The sequence below is a fragment of the Thalassophryne amazonica genome, chromosome 9 (assembly GCF_902500255.1).
Source record: "Thalassophryne amazonica chromosome 9, fThaAma1.1, whole genome shotgun sequence".
Lineage (NCBI taxonomy): Eukaryota > Metazoa > Chordata > Actinopteri > Batrachoidiformes > Batrachoididae > Thalassophryne > Thalassophryne amazonica.
Genome location: NC_047111.1, coordinates 41,421,562 through 41,437,793, shown reverse-complemented (window position 1 = coordinate 41,437,793; position 16,232 = coordinate 41,421,562). Strand labels below are relative to the sequence as shown.

The window sequence follows — 16,232 nt, the reverse complement described above, 5'->3', positions numbered from 1 at the left end:
TATATATATATACATATATATATATATACACTCAACAAAAATATAAACGCAACACTTTTGGTTTTGCTCCCATTTTGTATGAGATGAACTCAAAGATCTAAAACTTTTTCCACATACACAATATCACCATTTCCCTCAAATATTGTTCACAAACCAGTCGAAATCTGTGATATTGAGCACTTCTCCTTTGCTGAAATAATCCATCCCACCTCACAGGTGTGCCATACCAAGATGCTGATTAGACACCATGATTAGTGCACAGGTGTGCCTTAGACTGCCCACAATAAAAGGCCACTCTGAAAGGTGCAGTTTTGTTTTATTGGGGGGGGGATACCAGTCAGTATCTGGTGTGACCACCATTTGCCTCATGCAGTGCAACACATCTCCTTCGCATCATCCATGAAGAGAACACCTCTCCAATGTGCCAAACGCCAGCGAATGTGAGCATTTGCCCACTCAAGTCGGTTACGACGATGAACTGGAATCAGGTCGAGACCCCGATGAGGACGACGAGCATGCAGATGAGCTTCCCTGAGACGCTTTCTGACAGTTTGTGCAGAAATTCTTTGGTTATGCAAACCGATTGTTCCAGCAGCTGTCCGAGTGGCTGGTCTCAGACGATCTTGGAGGTGAACATGCTGGATGTGGAGGTCCTGGGCTGGTGTGGTTACACGTGGTCTGCGGTTGTGAGGCTGGTTGGATGTACCGCCAAATTCTCTGAAACACCTTTGGAGACGGCTTATGGTAGAGAAATGAACATTCAATACACGAGCAACAGCTCTGGTTGACATTCCTGCTGTCAGCATGCCAATTGCACACTCCCTCAAATCTTGCGACATCTGTGGCATTGTGCTGTGTGATAAAACTGCACCTTTCAGAGTGGCCTTTTATTGTGGGCAGTCTAAGGCACACCTGTGCACTAACCATGGTGTCTAATCAGCATCTTGATATGGCACACCTGTGAGGTGGGATGGATTATCTCAGCAAAGGAGAAGTGCTCACTATCACAGATTTAGACTGTTTTGTGAACAATATTTGAGGGAAATGGTGATATTGTGTATGTGGAAGAAGTTTTAGATCTTTGAGTTCATCTCATACAAAATGGGAGCAAAACCAAAAGTGTTGCATTTATATTTTTGTTGAGTGTATATATACAGACACACACACCTTTTTTCCACACTGTCATTATGAGGTATTGTGTGTACAATTTTGAGGAGGAAAAAAAAAATTATTTCATCCATTTTGGAGTAAGGCTGTACCAAAATTTGGGAAAAGTGAAGGGCTGTGAATACTTTACAGATGCACTGTGTATCTCATTGTTCAGTTTGTAAAACTGCTCGAAAGTACGAATTTCAGACAGGTAATTAAACAAGCTACCTCACTATCAAAGCAATTAAAATAATCATCACTGTCAACAAGTGTCAAATCTGTTATTCATTGCAAACATTTATTACATTTTTTATTTATTTATTTATTTTTTTAAATGATGCAAACAGCATGTCCCACTTTTGTTGGAACAGCTCCTCGCGTATTCAAAGAGGGAATGAAATAGACACAAAGGGACCCCAAAAAAAGTGTATGCGCAATTTCATTGACTCGAAAAAACAAAACAAAAAAAACAAAAAAAACCCTGCAGGTTTGGCATCTTCCCTCCTGTTGTATTCTCTGAATAATGGTTATTTAAATGTTTTTTTTAAAAGAACAAGGCATGCATAATAGTTTCTGTAATGCACATAGATCAAAGGATACCACTTATAAATACAAACCTATGTACGGTGTCGGTGCACATTTCATATATATAGATGGTCCCTTTCTAACAAGTGTTTCAGGACTATCTACATGTTCCTGCAGTGGGACTGTATCCTCAGTTATCTACAATTGGTCACTACAGTCTCCTTGTAAAAGGTGGTTCGCTGTGGGGAAAGCATCTGTTGGATGTACCCCAGTATCTACAACTAGATGTGCAATCTAGTGTACACACCCCTCACCCTCAAAGGCTTCTTACTGCAAGTTATCATTAAATAGTGGATTGCAGTTTTATTTGGCTAGATTTCTTTTTCCATATAGTCGTGGCATCTCCATGATTTCACAAAACATTACCGCTGTTATAACCAGAATTATTCTCTATTAAAATCTCCACTGAATTTATATCCACCCTCCACTTTTTTTAAATGAAGAAAACACTTCACGGATCCATCTATTGCTAGTTGCCCACAGGATGGAAAAGTCCTGCTGTTAAACAAGAGCACTTTGTTATTAGTAACTTAAATAATTGGATATAATTCCTGGACACAACAATAAATGTGACACGTATGCAGCAACCACAGCTTGCTGATTGAAACATGACAAAAGAAACCAAAATGCAGTGATTAAATCCTTCACTACATGTATTTACTGGGAAGAAAAAAAAAATACTTCAACGTATAGAATTCTAATAGTCACAATGAGTTAAAGAAGGGAAGAGGTTTTGGGCATCGTTGATATATGAATGACAGGTTTACAGCTATAAATTATTTATATATTTCAATTTGAACAACCTTTGCTTCAAAACCACTGCAATATTACTCTCTTAGTAAAAGAACGAGAGATGGAAATAAGTTCATGAATGTGGTAAGTGCTGAACCAAATGTTGGACCAATAAAAGTCTATTGGGATCAAGTTGCACTGGTTTCTTCGAAGGTGGAAGCAGGCTTGTTTAACCGAACATGGGACTGAATATGATGGCATCAACATGGGCAGCTTGAGTGGTCGTGTTTAGCGCCCCCGATGGTGGTTGTGTCAGTGTGGCGCTTGGCTTCGTTAGTCGATGTACTGGGAGAGCCAGCGGAAGCCCTCGCCGTAGCCCTGTTTCTTCAACACACTGCACATAAACACCTCCAGTGGTCTTGTGTTCAGCTCCTTCTGAGGAATGTTGCCCTGAAAAAGAAAAACAAAAAGTTAACCTGGGCACCATAACAGGACATTTGGCACCATTTTAAGGAATCTATTTTGCTCATGGGTGTTGGCAGTTTTTAATGAATTTTTTTTATTTTAAAATATCTGTCAGAATGTTCCATGATGCACACTCAAATGTCATCAGATCACTTAATGTTACAAACTGAATTTAACTTAGCTGCTTTGCGTGCAGTCTAACTGATAAAAACAAGTGCTTCATATCTGTCTGAGATGAACCAGGGCACCTGATGGAATGTTCCATTATTGCTCATCACACTGACACAAACAAGTTAGTCACAAAGTTTTATTATGACATGCTGCTTGAACAAACAATGCGATCATGTCACTCGATTACCCTGCCGAAGCACCAATATTGCAGCCAATCACATAGTTCCACTGATACACAATAGCAGGGAAAAGACTGTTCACCTGGGGGCAGGTCGACTGCAGGAATAAGAATAGTTCAGCCCTAATGTGGGGGGGGGGGGGGTCTTGATTTGGAGCGGTGCATGTGACATTGGTTTCAAGACCTCAGCACTGTCTTAGTGACACTGTTCTCAATGTAGGCATCTCTTAAAACAGGGGTGGGCAACCTCTTCCAGAAAGAGCCAAGAGGGTGCAGGTTTTCTTTGCAGCCACTGACTCCACCAGGTGATTTTACTGATTAATATCACTTTGAGCAGATGGAATCAGTTAATCAGTAGCTTAGCCGCCGTTAGTTCCCCCCTGGCAGATCCCGGGCAGTCGGGAAAGCAGGCTGACTGGGTGACTGAGGAGGAAGCGTAGCCCTAAACAGAAGCCCCGTGTACACCGTCAACCCGTTCACATCTCTAACCGTTTTTCCCCACTCGACGATACACTCGCCGAGGATCAAACTCTGGTTATTGGCGACTCTGTTTTGAGAAATGTGAAGTTAGCGACACCAGCAACCATTGTCAATTGTCTTCCGGGGGCCAGAGCAGGCGACATCGAAGGACATTTGAAATTGCTGGCTAAGGCTAAGCGTAAATTTGGTAAGATTGTAATTCACGTCGGCAGTAATGACACTCGGTTACGCCAATCGGAGGTCACTAAAATTAACATTAAATCGGTGTGTAACTTTGCAAAAACAATGTCGGACTCTGTTGTTTTCTCTGGGCCCCTCCCCAATCGGACCGGGAGTGACATGTTTAGCCGCATGTCCTCCTTGAATTGCTGGCTGTCTGAGTGGTGTCCAAAAAATGAGGTGGGCTTCATTGATAATTGGCAAAGCTTCTGGGGAAAACCTGGTCTTGTTAGGAGAGACGGCATCCATCCCACTTTAGAGGGAGCAGCTCTCATTTCTAGAAATCTGGCCAATTTTTTTGGATCCTCCAAACTGTGACTGTCTAGCGTTGGGACCAAGAGGCAGAGCTGTGGTCTTATACACCTCTCTGCAGCTTCTCTCCCCCTGCCATCCCCTCATTACCCCATCCCCGTAGAGACGGTGCCTGCTCCCAGACCACCAATAACCAGCAAAAATCTATTTAAGCATAAAAATTCAAAAAGAAAAAATAATATAGCACCTTCAATTGCACCACAGACTAAAACAGTTAAATGTGGTTTATTAAACATTAGGTCTCTCTCTTCTAAGTCCCTGTTGGTAAATGATATAATAATTGATCAACGTATTGATTTATTCTGCCTAACAGAAACCTGGTTACAGCAGGATGAATATGTTAGTTTAAATGAGTCAACACCCCCGAGTCACACTAACTGTCAGAATGCTCGTAGCACGGGTGGAGGATTAGCAGCAATCTTCCATTCCAGCCTATTAATTAATCAAAAACCTAGACAGAGCTTTAATTCATTTGAAAGCTTGTCTCTTAGTCTTGTCCATCCAAATTGGAAGTCCCAAAAACCAGTTTTATTTGTTATTATCTACCGTCCACCTGGTCGTTACTGTGAGTTTCTCTGTGAATTTTCAGACCTTTTGTCTGACTTAGTGCTTAGCTCAGATAAGATAATTATAGTGGGCGATTTTAACATCCACACAGATGCTGAGAATGACAGCCTCAACACTGCATTTAATCTATTATTAGACTCTATCGGCTTTGCTCAAAAAGTAAATGAGTCCACCCACCACTTTAATCATATTTTAGATCTTGTTCTGACTTATGGTATGGAAATAGAAGACTTAACAGTATTCCCTGAAAACTCCCTTCTGTCTGATCATTTTTTAATAACATTTACATTTACCCTGTTGGACTACCCTGCAGTGGGGAATAAGTTTCATTACACTAGAAGTCTTTCAGAAAGCGCTGTAACTAGGTTTAAGGATATGATTCCTTCTTTATGTTCTCTAATGTCATATACCAACACAGAGCAGAGTAGCTACCTAAACTCTGTAAGGGAGTTAGAGTATCTCGTCAATAGTTTTACATCCTCATTGAAGACAACTTTGGATGCTGTAGCTCCTCTGAAAAGAGAGCTTTAAATCAGAAGTGTCTGACTCCGTGGTATAACTCACAAACTCGTAGCTTAAAGCAGATAACCCGTAAGTTGGAGAGGAAATGGCGTCTCACTAATTTAGAAGATCTTCACTTAGCCTGGAAAAAGAGTTTGTTGCTCTATAAAAAAGCCCTCCGTAAAGCTAGGACATCTTTCTACTCATCACTAATTGAAGAAAATAAGAACAACCCCAGGTTTCTTTTCAGCACTGTAGCCAGGCTGACAAAGAGTCAGAGCTCTATTGAGCTGAGTATTCCATTAACTTTAACTAGTAATGACTTCATGACTTTCTTTGCTAACAAAATTTTGACTATTAGAGAAAAATTACTCATAACCATCCCAAAGATGTATCGTTATCTTTGGCTGCTTTCAGTGATGCTGGTATTTGGTTAGACTCTTTCTCTCCGATTGTTCTGTCTGAGTTATTTTCATTAGTTACTTCATCCAAACCATCAACATGTTTATTAGACCCCATTCCTGCCAGGCTGCTCAAGGAAGTCCTACCATTATTTAATGCTTCAATCTTAAATATGATCAATCTATCTTTGTTAGTTGGTTATGTACCACAGGCCTTTAAGGTGGCAGTAATTAAACCATTACTTAAAAAGCCATCACTTGACCCAGCTATCTTAGCTAATTATAGGCCAATCTCCAACCTTCCTTTTCTCTCAAAGATTCTTGAGAGGATAGTTGTAAAACAGCTAACTGATCACCTGCAGAGGAATGGTCTATTTGAAGAGTTTCAGTCAGGTTTTAGAATTCATCATAGTACAGAAACAGCATTAGTGAAGGTTACAAATGATCTTCTTATGGCTTCGGACAGTGGACTTATCTCTGTGCTTGTTCTGTTGGACCTCAGTGCTGCTTTTGATACTGTTGACCATAAAATTTTATTACAGAGATTAGAGCATGTCATAGGTATTAAGGGCACTGCGCTGCGGTGGTTTGAATCATATTTGTCTAATAGATTACAGTTTGTTCATGTAAATGGGGAATCTTCTTCACAGACTGAAGTTAATTATGGAGTTCCACAAGGTTCTGTGCTAGGACCAATTTTGTTCACTTTGTACATGCTTCCCTTGGGCAGTATTATTAGACGGTATTGCTTAAATTTTCATTGTTACGCAGATGATACCCAGCTTTATCTATCCATGAAGCCAGAGGATACACACCAATTAGCAAAACTGCAGGATTGTCTTACAGACATAAAGATATGGATGACCTCTAATTTCCTGCTTTTAAACTCAGATAAAACTGAAGTTATTGTACTTGGCCCCACAAATCTTAGAAGCATGGTGTCTAACCAGATCGTTACTCTGGATGGCATTTCCCTGATCTCTAGTAATACTGTGAGAAATCTTGGAGTCATTTTTGATCAGGATATGTCATTCAAAGCGCATATTAAACAAATATGTAGGACTGCCTTTTTGCATTTACGCAATATCTCTAAAATCAGAAAGGTCTTGTCTCAGAGTGATGCTGAAAAACTAATTCATGCATTTATTTCCTCTAGGCTGGACTATTGTAATTCATTATTATCAGGTTGTCCTAAAAGTTCCCTAAAAAGCCTTCAGTTGGTTCAGAATGCTGCAGCTAGAGTACTGACGGGGACTAGCAGGAGAGAGCATATCTCACCCGTGTTGGCCTCTCTTCATTGGCTTCCTGTTAATTCTAGAATAGAATTTAAAATTCTTCTTCTTACTTGTAAGGTTTTGAATAATCAGGTCCCATCTTATCTTAGGGACCTCGTAGTACCATATTACCCCATTAGAGCGCTTCGCTCTCAGACTGCGGGCTTACTTGTAGTTCCTAGGGTTTGTAAGAGTAGAATGGGAGGCAGAGCCTTCAGCTTTCAGGCTCCTCTCCTGTGGAACCAGCTCCCAATTCAGATCAGGGAGACAGATACCCTCTCTACTTTTAAGATTAGACTTAAAACTTTCCTTTTCGCTAAGGCTTATAGTTAGGGCTGGATCGGGTGACCCTGGACCATCCCTTGGTTATGCTGCTTTAGACGTAGACTGTGGGGGGGGGTTCCCATGATGCACTGTTTCTTTCTCTTTTTGCTCCGTATGCATCACTCTGCATTTAATCATTAGTGATCGATCTCTGCCCCCCTTCTCGGCATGTCTTTTTCCTGGTTCTTTCCCTCAGCCCCAACCAGTCTCAGCAGAAGACTGCCCCTCCCTGAGCCTGGTTCTGCTGGAGGTTTCTTCCTGTTAAAAGGGAGTTTTTCCTTCCCACTGTGGCCAAGTGCTTGCTCATAGGGGGTCGTTTTGACCGTTGGGGTTTTTCATATTTATTGTATGGCCTTGCCTTACAATGTGGAGCGCCTTGGGGCAACTGTTTGTTGTGATTTGGCGCTATATAAGAAAAAAGTTGATTGATTGATTGATAATTTGCCCCTCAAAAATTTAAAGTAACAACAGTGTTTAGATGAAACAAAACAAAACCATCATAACAATCCATCAATAACTGAAGAAGTATTTTGGGTGAATTACAGTTTTCATCACAAAAAGTCCATATTTTCCCAAAATTTTAAAATTTCTGTGAGGAAAAACTGTGACCAGTGCTTAGTTGAAGCAAACAAAACCCATCAGTAATGGACAGCGGATGCTTCACCATAACATTAGCTCCTCCATGTGAGCTTAAAAGAAAACTACAATGAAACCGCTAAATTTAAAAGCTTCTTGTTATTATTGAGGACCCCCTTGAAAACAAGATTATAAATCTCAAGGGGTTTATCCTTTCAAGTGAAATAAATAAATAAATAAATAAATAAGAGAGTTCACATCAACTTGATGAAATGTTCTCGGACTGGGTTTTAATACAACAAATCAAATCTAGGCTCATGTGTACCGTGCTTTTAGGAACTGCAGCTGAAATGTAAGGTCTTCGATTTAAGAAAATGCTTCTCTGTTGCACTCCACCAAGAAGGTTTAACTGGTGATTCAACAGGCAAAAGTTGCGCTGTGCACAATTTGTCCAATCACAGCTACAGATGCCTATAAGTCCTTCAGAGCCTTCATGGGTGTCTTGGTGGTTTTCCTCACTGGTGTCTTGCACTCAGTTTTTGAGAGCTGCCCATTCCAGAGAGGTTTATCATACTGTTTGTATTTCCGTGACGTATACATATGTTTCTATGACACGGTACAAAAGTTGCTCAAAGGGACACAAAGACGACAGAGAAGGTTATAAAAGCAAAGTAAGGGGAGAAAAAAAGTTTACTGTTTTTGTCAGAGTAAGAGGATGCAAATTTTTGCACTCAGCTGTATGCAGAAATCACTAAGCTAATATTTAGCAAGGTACCCATCTCCTCACCTTGCCTGTCGTCTGTCCATACAATCCAAAAAATTCCCTCAGTCTCTCCTCACTGATGGCGTCTGATCTGTCAATCTTGTTGCCCAGGATCAGTATAGGCACATTTCCGATAGTCTCGTCTGTCATTAATGCCTGGCAGGACACACACATTCACATTTAATATGGTAAAGCCAAGAATCCAAACATTAGCAATTATTAACAAGGACCTAATGCCATTAAAAACAGCAGCTAACAGGGACTTACATCAAGTTCAGCTTTTGATTCGACCAGTCTTGCAGCATCTGCACAATCCACAAGGAAGACGATGCCGTTAATGGCAGGGAGGTAGTTTTTCCACACTCTCCGAGCTGTGAACCAACAGAACAAAGATTATATATATATATATATATATATATATATATATATATATATATATATATATATATATATATATATATATATATATACACACACACACACACTCAACAAAAATATAAACGCAACACTTTTGGTTTTGCTCCCATTTTGTATGAGATGAACTCAAAGATCTAAAACTTTTTCCACATACACAATATCACCATTTCCCTCAAACATTGTTCACAAACCAGTCTAAATCTGTGATAGTGAGCACTTCTCCTTTGCTGAGATAATCCATCCCACCTCACAGGTGTGCCATACCAAGATGCTGATTAGACACCATGATTAGTGCACAGGTGTGCCTTAGACTGCCCACAATAAAAGGCCACTCTGAAAGGTGCAGTTTTATCACACAGCACAATGCCACAGATGTCGCAAGATTTGAGGGAGCGTGCAATTGGCATGCTGACAGCAGGAATGTCAACCAGAGCTGTTGCTCGTGTATTGAATGTTCATTTCTCTACCATAAGCCGTCTCCAAAGGCGTTTCAGAGAATTTGGCAGTACATCCAACCAGCCTCACAACCGCAGACCACGTGTAACCACACCAGCCCAGGACCTCCACATCCAGCATGTTCACCTCCAAGATCGTCTGAGACCAGCCACTCGGACAGCTGCTGAAACAATCGGTTTGCATAACCAAAGAATTTCTGCACAAACTGTCAGAAACCGTCTCAGGGAAGCTCATCTGCATGCTCGTCGTCCTCATCGGGGTCTCGACCTGACTCCAGTTCGTCGTCGTAACCGACTTGAGTGGGCAAATGCTCACATTCGCTGGCGTTTGGCATGTTGGAGAGGTGTTCTCTTCACGGATGATGCGAAGGAGATGTGTTGCACTGCATGAGGCAAATGGTGGTCACACCAGATACTGACTGGTATCCCCCCCCCCCAATAAAACAAAACTGCACCTTTCAGAGTGGCCTTTTATTGTGGGCAGTCTAAGGCACACCTGTGCACTAATCATGGTGTCTAATCAGCATCTTGGTATGGCACACCTGTGAGGTGGGATGGATTATTTCAGCAAAGGAGAAGTGCTCACTATCACAGATTTCGACTGGTTTGTGAACAATATTTGAGGGAAATGGTGATATTGTGTATGTGGAAAAAGTTTTAGATCTTTGAGTTCATCTCATACAAAATGGGAGCAAAACCAAAAGCGTTGCGCTTATATTTTTGTTGAGTATATATATATATTATATATATATATATATATATATACACACACAACAAAAATATAAACAACACTTTTGGTTTTGCTCCCAATTTGTATGAGATGAACTCAAAGATCTAAAACTTTTTCCACATACACAATATCACCATTTCCCTCTAATATTGTTCACAAACCAGTCTAAATCTGTGATAGTGAGCACTTCTTTGCTGAGATAATCCATCCCACCTCACAGGTGTGCCATACCAAGATGCTGATTAGACACCATGATTAGTGCACAGGTGTGCCTTAGACTCATACAAACTCAGACTCATACAAAATGGGAGCAAAACCAAAAGTGTTGCGTTTATATATATATATATATATATATATATATATATACCCAAAAACCTAAACTAAATGGACAGATCACATGTACATAAGTATTCACAGCCTTTGCCATGAAGCTCAAAATTGAGCTCAGGTGCATCCTGTTTCCAGTGTTCATCATTGTTGACTGGACATGATTTGGAAAGACACATACCTGTCTACATATAAGGTCCCACAGTTGACAGAGTACAAACCAAGCATGAAGTCAAAGGAAATGTCTGTAGACCTCAGAGACAGGATTGTCTCAAGGCACAAATCTGGGGAAGGGTACAGAAACATTTCTGCTGCTTTGAAGGTCCCAATGAGCACAGTGACCTCCATCATCCGTAAATGGAAGACATTCGGATCCACCAGGACTCTTCCTAGAGCTGGCCGCCCATCTAAACTGAGTGAACGAGGAGAAGGACCTTAGTCGAGAAGGTGACCAAGAATCCAATGGTCACTCTGTCAGAGCTCCAGCATTCCTCTGTGGCGAGAGGAAAACCTTCCAGAAGGATAACCATCTCTGCAGCAATCCACTAATCAGGCCTGTATGGTAGAACGGCCAGACGGAAGCCACTACTTAGTAAAAGGCACATGGCAGCCCACCTGGAATTTGCCAGAAACCATCTGAAGGACACTCAGACCACGAGGAACAGAATTCTTTGGTCTGATGAGACAAAGATTGAACTCTTTGGCCTGAATACCAGGTGTCATGTTTGGGGAAAACCAGGCACCATCCCTACAGTGAAGCATGGTGGTGGCAGCATCATGCTGTGGGGATGTTTTTCAGCAGCAGGAACTGAGAGACTACTCAGGATTGAGGGAAAGATGAATGCAGCAATGTACAGAGACATCCTGGATGAAAACCTGCTCCAGAGCGCTCTTGACCTCAGACTGTGGTGACGGTTCATCTTTCAGCAGGACGACACTAAGCACACAGCCAAGATATCAAAGGAGTGGCTTCAGGACAACTCTGTGAATGTGCTTGAGTGGCCCAGCCAGAGCCCAGACCTGAATCAGACTGAACATCTCTCGTGAGATCTGAAAAAGGCTGTGCACGGACGCTCCCCATCCAACCTGATGGAGCATGAGCGGCGCTACAAAGAGAAATGGTCAAAACTGCCCAAAGATAGGTGTGCCAAGCTTGTGCCATCATATTCAAGAAGACTTGAAGCTGTAATTGCTGCCAAAGGTGCATCAACAAAGTATTGAGCAAAGGGCGTGAATACTTAGGTACGTGTGATTTCTTAGTTTTTTATGTTTAATAAATTTGCAAAAATGCAAAAGAATTTTGAGGGGAAAAAAACAAAACAAAACTGCATTTACTCCATTTTGGAATAAGGCTGTAACATGAAAATGTGCCACAGGCAGGTGAAACGTTGGCGTCCCCCTTGGCCTTCTCCAGCCACTGGGGTCTTCAACACACAGCTACCTGTGTGCTGGACCATGCACAGAGAAAAACACCACATGGCCAAAATATCAAAGCTGACATTCCCTCATAATGCAAGTGATACTACTTAGAGTTTCGCTAAGTAACAGTTTGTTTGACAAAGTCATTCCAGCAGTATCCAAAGATCCTCAGAATAGACAGGGTACCAAAGACATGCAGTCCTTGCCTTAGGTCACAAGTGTCACAACCACACAGTAAGACAGGAAGCACCATGACCCTAAAGCATGGGTTAAAGTAATCAATTTTCATCTGACTGAAATTTTTTTCCTGGCAAAAATCAATGCCAGCAATTCCCTAAAATGTGGCGTAGTGGGGGCGCACACTTTTTTTCCCCTCAATAAATACAGTATACAAATCTATTCTAAATAGCCTCTAAGGAGAGAGAGAGACAAAGCATAAAAACAATGCAAAACCTGAACATGAAGGTACATAAAAGGGTGGTGGGGGGCGGAGGTGTAGTCTTGATTCTAGGGGGTCTGGGGGTGCTTCCCCCAGAACATTCTTTTAAAGAGCAAGTCAAATTTTGTGTATTGTGGTGAATTTTAATGGGTATGAAGCCCTCTGAAACAAAAGTCACTTCAAACTGACATAAAAACACAGTATTTTTTTTTTGTCATTTAAGTTTTTATTAATTTTCCTTTTTCACATAAGCAACCGCTTATAATAACCCAAAAAGGCAAAGCAAATAAAAAGTTAAAAAAAAAAAAAACTAAAAAAAAAACTAAAATGTAATGTGTAAAATAATCAATGGCACAATCATGGTATTTTGATGATGGCAGAGTCTTGTTCTTTAAGAAATGACATGAAATATAACCAGATTTTGCTGGTTTTATCCTGGACTTATGTACTTTGGAAATGAACGCCTCATAAGCCGCAGTCTCTGACATCAGTGTAATCCAGTCCTCAAGTTTAGGCCAATGCGGGCTCTTCCAAATCTGTAGAATTGATCTGGTGGCCACTATAAATGCAGCCATCAAAAATCCGAATAGTTCTTTCATAGATGAAGGGGACAAGAAGGACTTATCCCTCAACAGGCACAATTGTGGCACTGCTGGGATAGTTATCACAGTCCATTTTTCCAGATTTTTAATGACCTCTGTCCAAAATGGAAAGACCAATGGACATTCCCAGAGACAGTGCAGGTATGTTCCTATATCTATGCCACATTTCCAGCAAACATTACTTTCATTTTGAACAGCTTTGACGGTGTAAAATAGTATCGATGTATCACTTTGTAATGGATAAAAACACAGTATTGATTATGGGGGGTCTGGGGGATACCACCAGAAATTTTTTAAGAGAGCAAGTCAAATTTTGTGTATTCTGGTGAATTCTAATGGGTATGAAGCCCTCTGAAACATAAAAGTCACTTCAAACTGTGAAATAAAAACACAGTATTGATTATGGGGGTCTGGGGGTGCTCTTCAAAAGAGCAAGTCAAATTTTGCATGCGCACTGAGAAACTTGAACCTGGCTTATTCAAATTTAATCGGTAAAATGCTCTCACTCGTAAAACAAACGTAGCGTACCGCAAATTATACTTCATCAAAGCCATTTGAAGATATCAATCGTGACTCACCTTTTTTGTTGATTAAAGTCACTAACCAGGACTTTGGTGCGATCAATAAACGAGGCTCGTCACTGTGTCCCACTGGAGTTTTTATTCGTTCCTCATTAACATGGCTTTTCCGAGGGGCAGCCAACCCTCGGACCCGGACTGGATCATTAATATCTGCCACTTCACCACTTCATCAGCTGAAGTTAAAGATAACGTCCTCCCTTATTATGTGAAACGGGACTTTTTCCTTCAAATGCGCGCGTTGTTACCGGTGTCACGTGGGCTCACCGACAAGCTGAAGTTACGGCCCCTCGTGTAAAAAAGGAAAGAAAAAAAATATATCCTTCAAGTGTGGTTTTTGTGGAACTTCACTGATTAAGCGCTTTTCTTCCAAGTGACTCGTTCTCTGCTGCTGCCACCGTTTGTTAGCAGCTGGGTGCGTTGGTCCTCTGGGCCGCAGGTGACACAGTACTTTAACCCATGCCCTAAAGACTTGGACCTTCATTTTCCTGCAAAGGTATCTATCACCAAACACCTCTGTCCAGCAACCTCATGACTCCATAAGCTTTTCCCTTGAGATCGGGAGATCTCAAGGAGGAAGAAACAGAGACATGAATGCCACGGCAGAGACAAGTGAATGTCTCCACAAGATCAACACATACAGATACACTTCTGATGGCTTAGTCCACAAAAGTAGTAAGAACTTGGATCTTAGTCTTGATTCAGGACAATCTCAATCTCAGATTCTTCAACTCCTCACTCTGTTTCTCAAGTGCTGCAATCGAGGTATCGATTCTGCAAAGATTTCAGCATCGCGCGTGAAGTCCTCACCAAGAACGGATCTACTCAATATTAATAACACAAATGGAAAAAAATCATGACCTTGAAGCCGTAATTTATACCTCTTTAAACAGGACTACAGAAAAAAGGGTTTTCAAACGTTTTTGTGTGTTTGAGAATACAAACTTTAGGGATCAAAGTCAATGTGTGCATTCTTGATGTCACATAAACAGGAACATTAGGGAAAACAATGTAAAAAGACCTCCTGTTACTCCTAAGTTTGGTGAGATATATTAGAGCACATTTTTTTAACAGATACAGTTCAAAGTAATAATTCATTCACAATGAATTAGTGTGTTTTGTTTGTTTTTAAATCACGCCCCCATTCTTAATTTTTCAAACCTAACAAATATAAAAATCTTAAGGGTATGAATTTAGGAGATGGTTACCTTGTGCATGTCCTCCAAGGTCAAATGTGGTGAAGGTCATGCCTGCAATTGTCAGCTCTTCTGAAGCTAAAACATGAAGCAAAAAAATGTTCAAATCTCAAAACAATCTGATTGGCTCAAAAATTATTTGAACATGTCAAATACTATATCATAATAACAGTTAAATTTCGTAAACTCAGGGATGAAAGTGGTGAAAAACAAAAAAAGCTAAAACCCAAAATTATCCAGGGGGGAGATTTATGAATTTTTGAATTCTAGAAGCTCTGAAATGCAATGTGGGGCTATTCCAGACAACCAACTGCAGAGAGTACAGCACCCATTGTGGTGTGAGAGTGAGTGAGTGAGAGAGAGAGTGAGAGAAAACTTTCCTTATTCAAAATCATTCCTCTAATAGAATTTTGCCCTTACTAGGTCTAGAAAATCAGCTGGAAACCACACATCAAATATATACAAAACAAATTATCAAGAAGCATTTCAGTGTTAAACAAAGCAAAACACGTTCTGAATCACAAATCACTCTGCATCCTATACTGTTCCACTGTCTTACGGGATCTGGGGCAAGAATTACATGAGTTCAATAAAATCACTAACTATTCGTATTCTTCAAAAAAGGGTAATACGGGTCATTCATTATGTCAGCTATCGAGACACTCTTCTTAAAGTAAAAAATCTTAAAATTAACAGACATAGTATAAAATTCCAAACAGCACAGATCTTGTACAAAGAAAGAAAGAAAAAAAAAATACAGAAACTGTTCAGGGATCAAAAGGAGATATATCAATTAAGAGGGAAAAACAACTTCAAAATTAATAAAATCCTTACAAACAAGAAAAGATTTTGCACTTCATTTTGTGGGGTGAGACTGTGGAACAGTGTGGGTGAGGAGTTAAAGCACTGTCCAAACATTCAGCAGTGTAAAACAAAGTATAAAGAATGTGTTTTCACAGGATACAGGGATGAAGTGGGGGTGTGTGAGTCACTAGGTGATCACTGGAAGCCGTTACCATTTATCTTTGTCTTTTTCTAAAATTGTATTGTAGCATGATTATTATTATTGCTGTTGCTGCCATTATTATCATCATGACTGTTAACAGTAGTACTTTTAAGGAAGCAGGGAATGGGTGGTATTCATAACATAACATTTACTGCGTGATTAAAAAGTTTGCACAAACAGTACATAAAAGCACACATCAAAAGTTAAAATCCATAATAATTAAAACCATAGTAATACTCATTGCACAATTAGTACATAAAAATCCAAGTTAAAATAATAATAGTTAAGAAAAAAAGTATTGAAATAATATTGAATTATTCATTAAGTTTAGACTTCTTCCCACTCCTTTTTGAACAAACTTTATAC

The 16,232-nt window shown here is 40.3% G+C and overlaps 1 protein-coding gene across 1 annotated transcript in view; it reads right to left on the bottom strand.

The window, feature by feature from the left end:
• Positions 1 to 1,470: 1,470 nt before the first annotated feature.
• sar1b (secretion associated, Ras related GTPase 1B) overlaps positions 1,471 to 16,232 on the bottom strand; it is a 38,147-nt gene continuing 23,385 nt past the window's right edge. Inside the window, exons 4-7 of the mRNA XM_034177957.1 lie at positions 14,873 to 14,938; positions 8,965 to 9,068; positions 8,722 to 8,853; positions 1,471 to 2,916 (exon numbers count right to left, since the gene is read on the bottom strand). Of these exons, the coding sequence (XP_034033848.1) occupies positions 2,800 to 2,916; positions 8,722 to 8,853; positions 8,965 to 9,068; positions 14,873 to 14,938 (419 nt within the window). The 3' untranslated portion in view covers positions 1,471 to 2,799. The remainder of the gene's footprint in view (positions 2,917 to 8,721; positions 8,854 to 8,964; positions 9,069 to 14,872; positions 14,939 to 16,232) is intronic.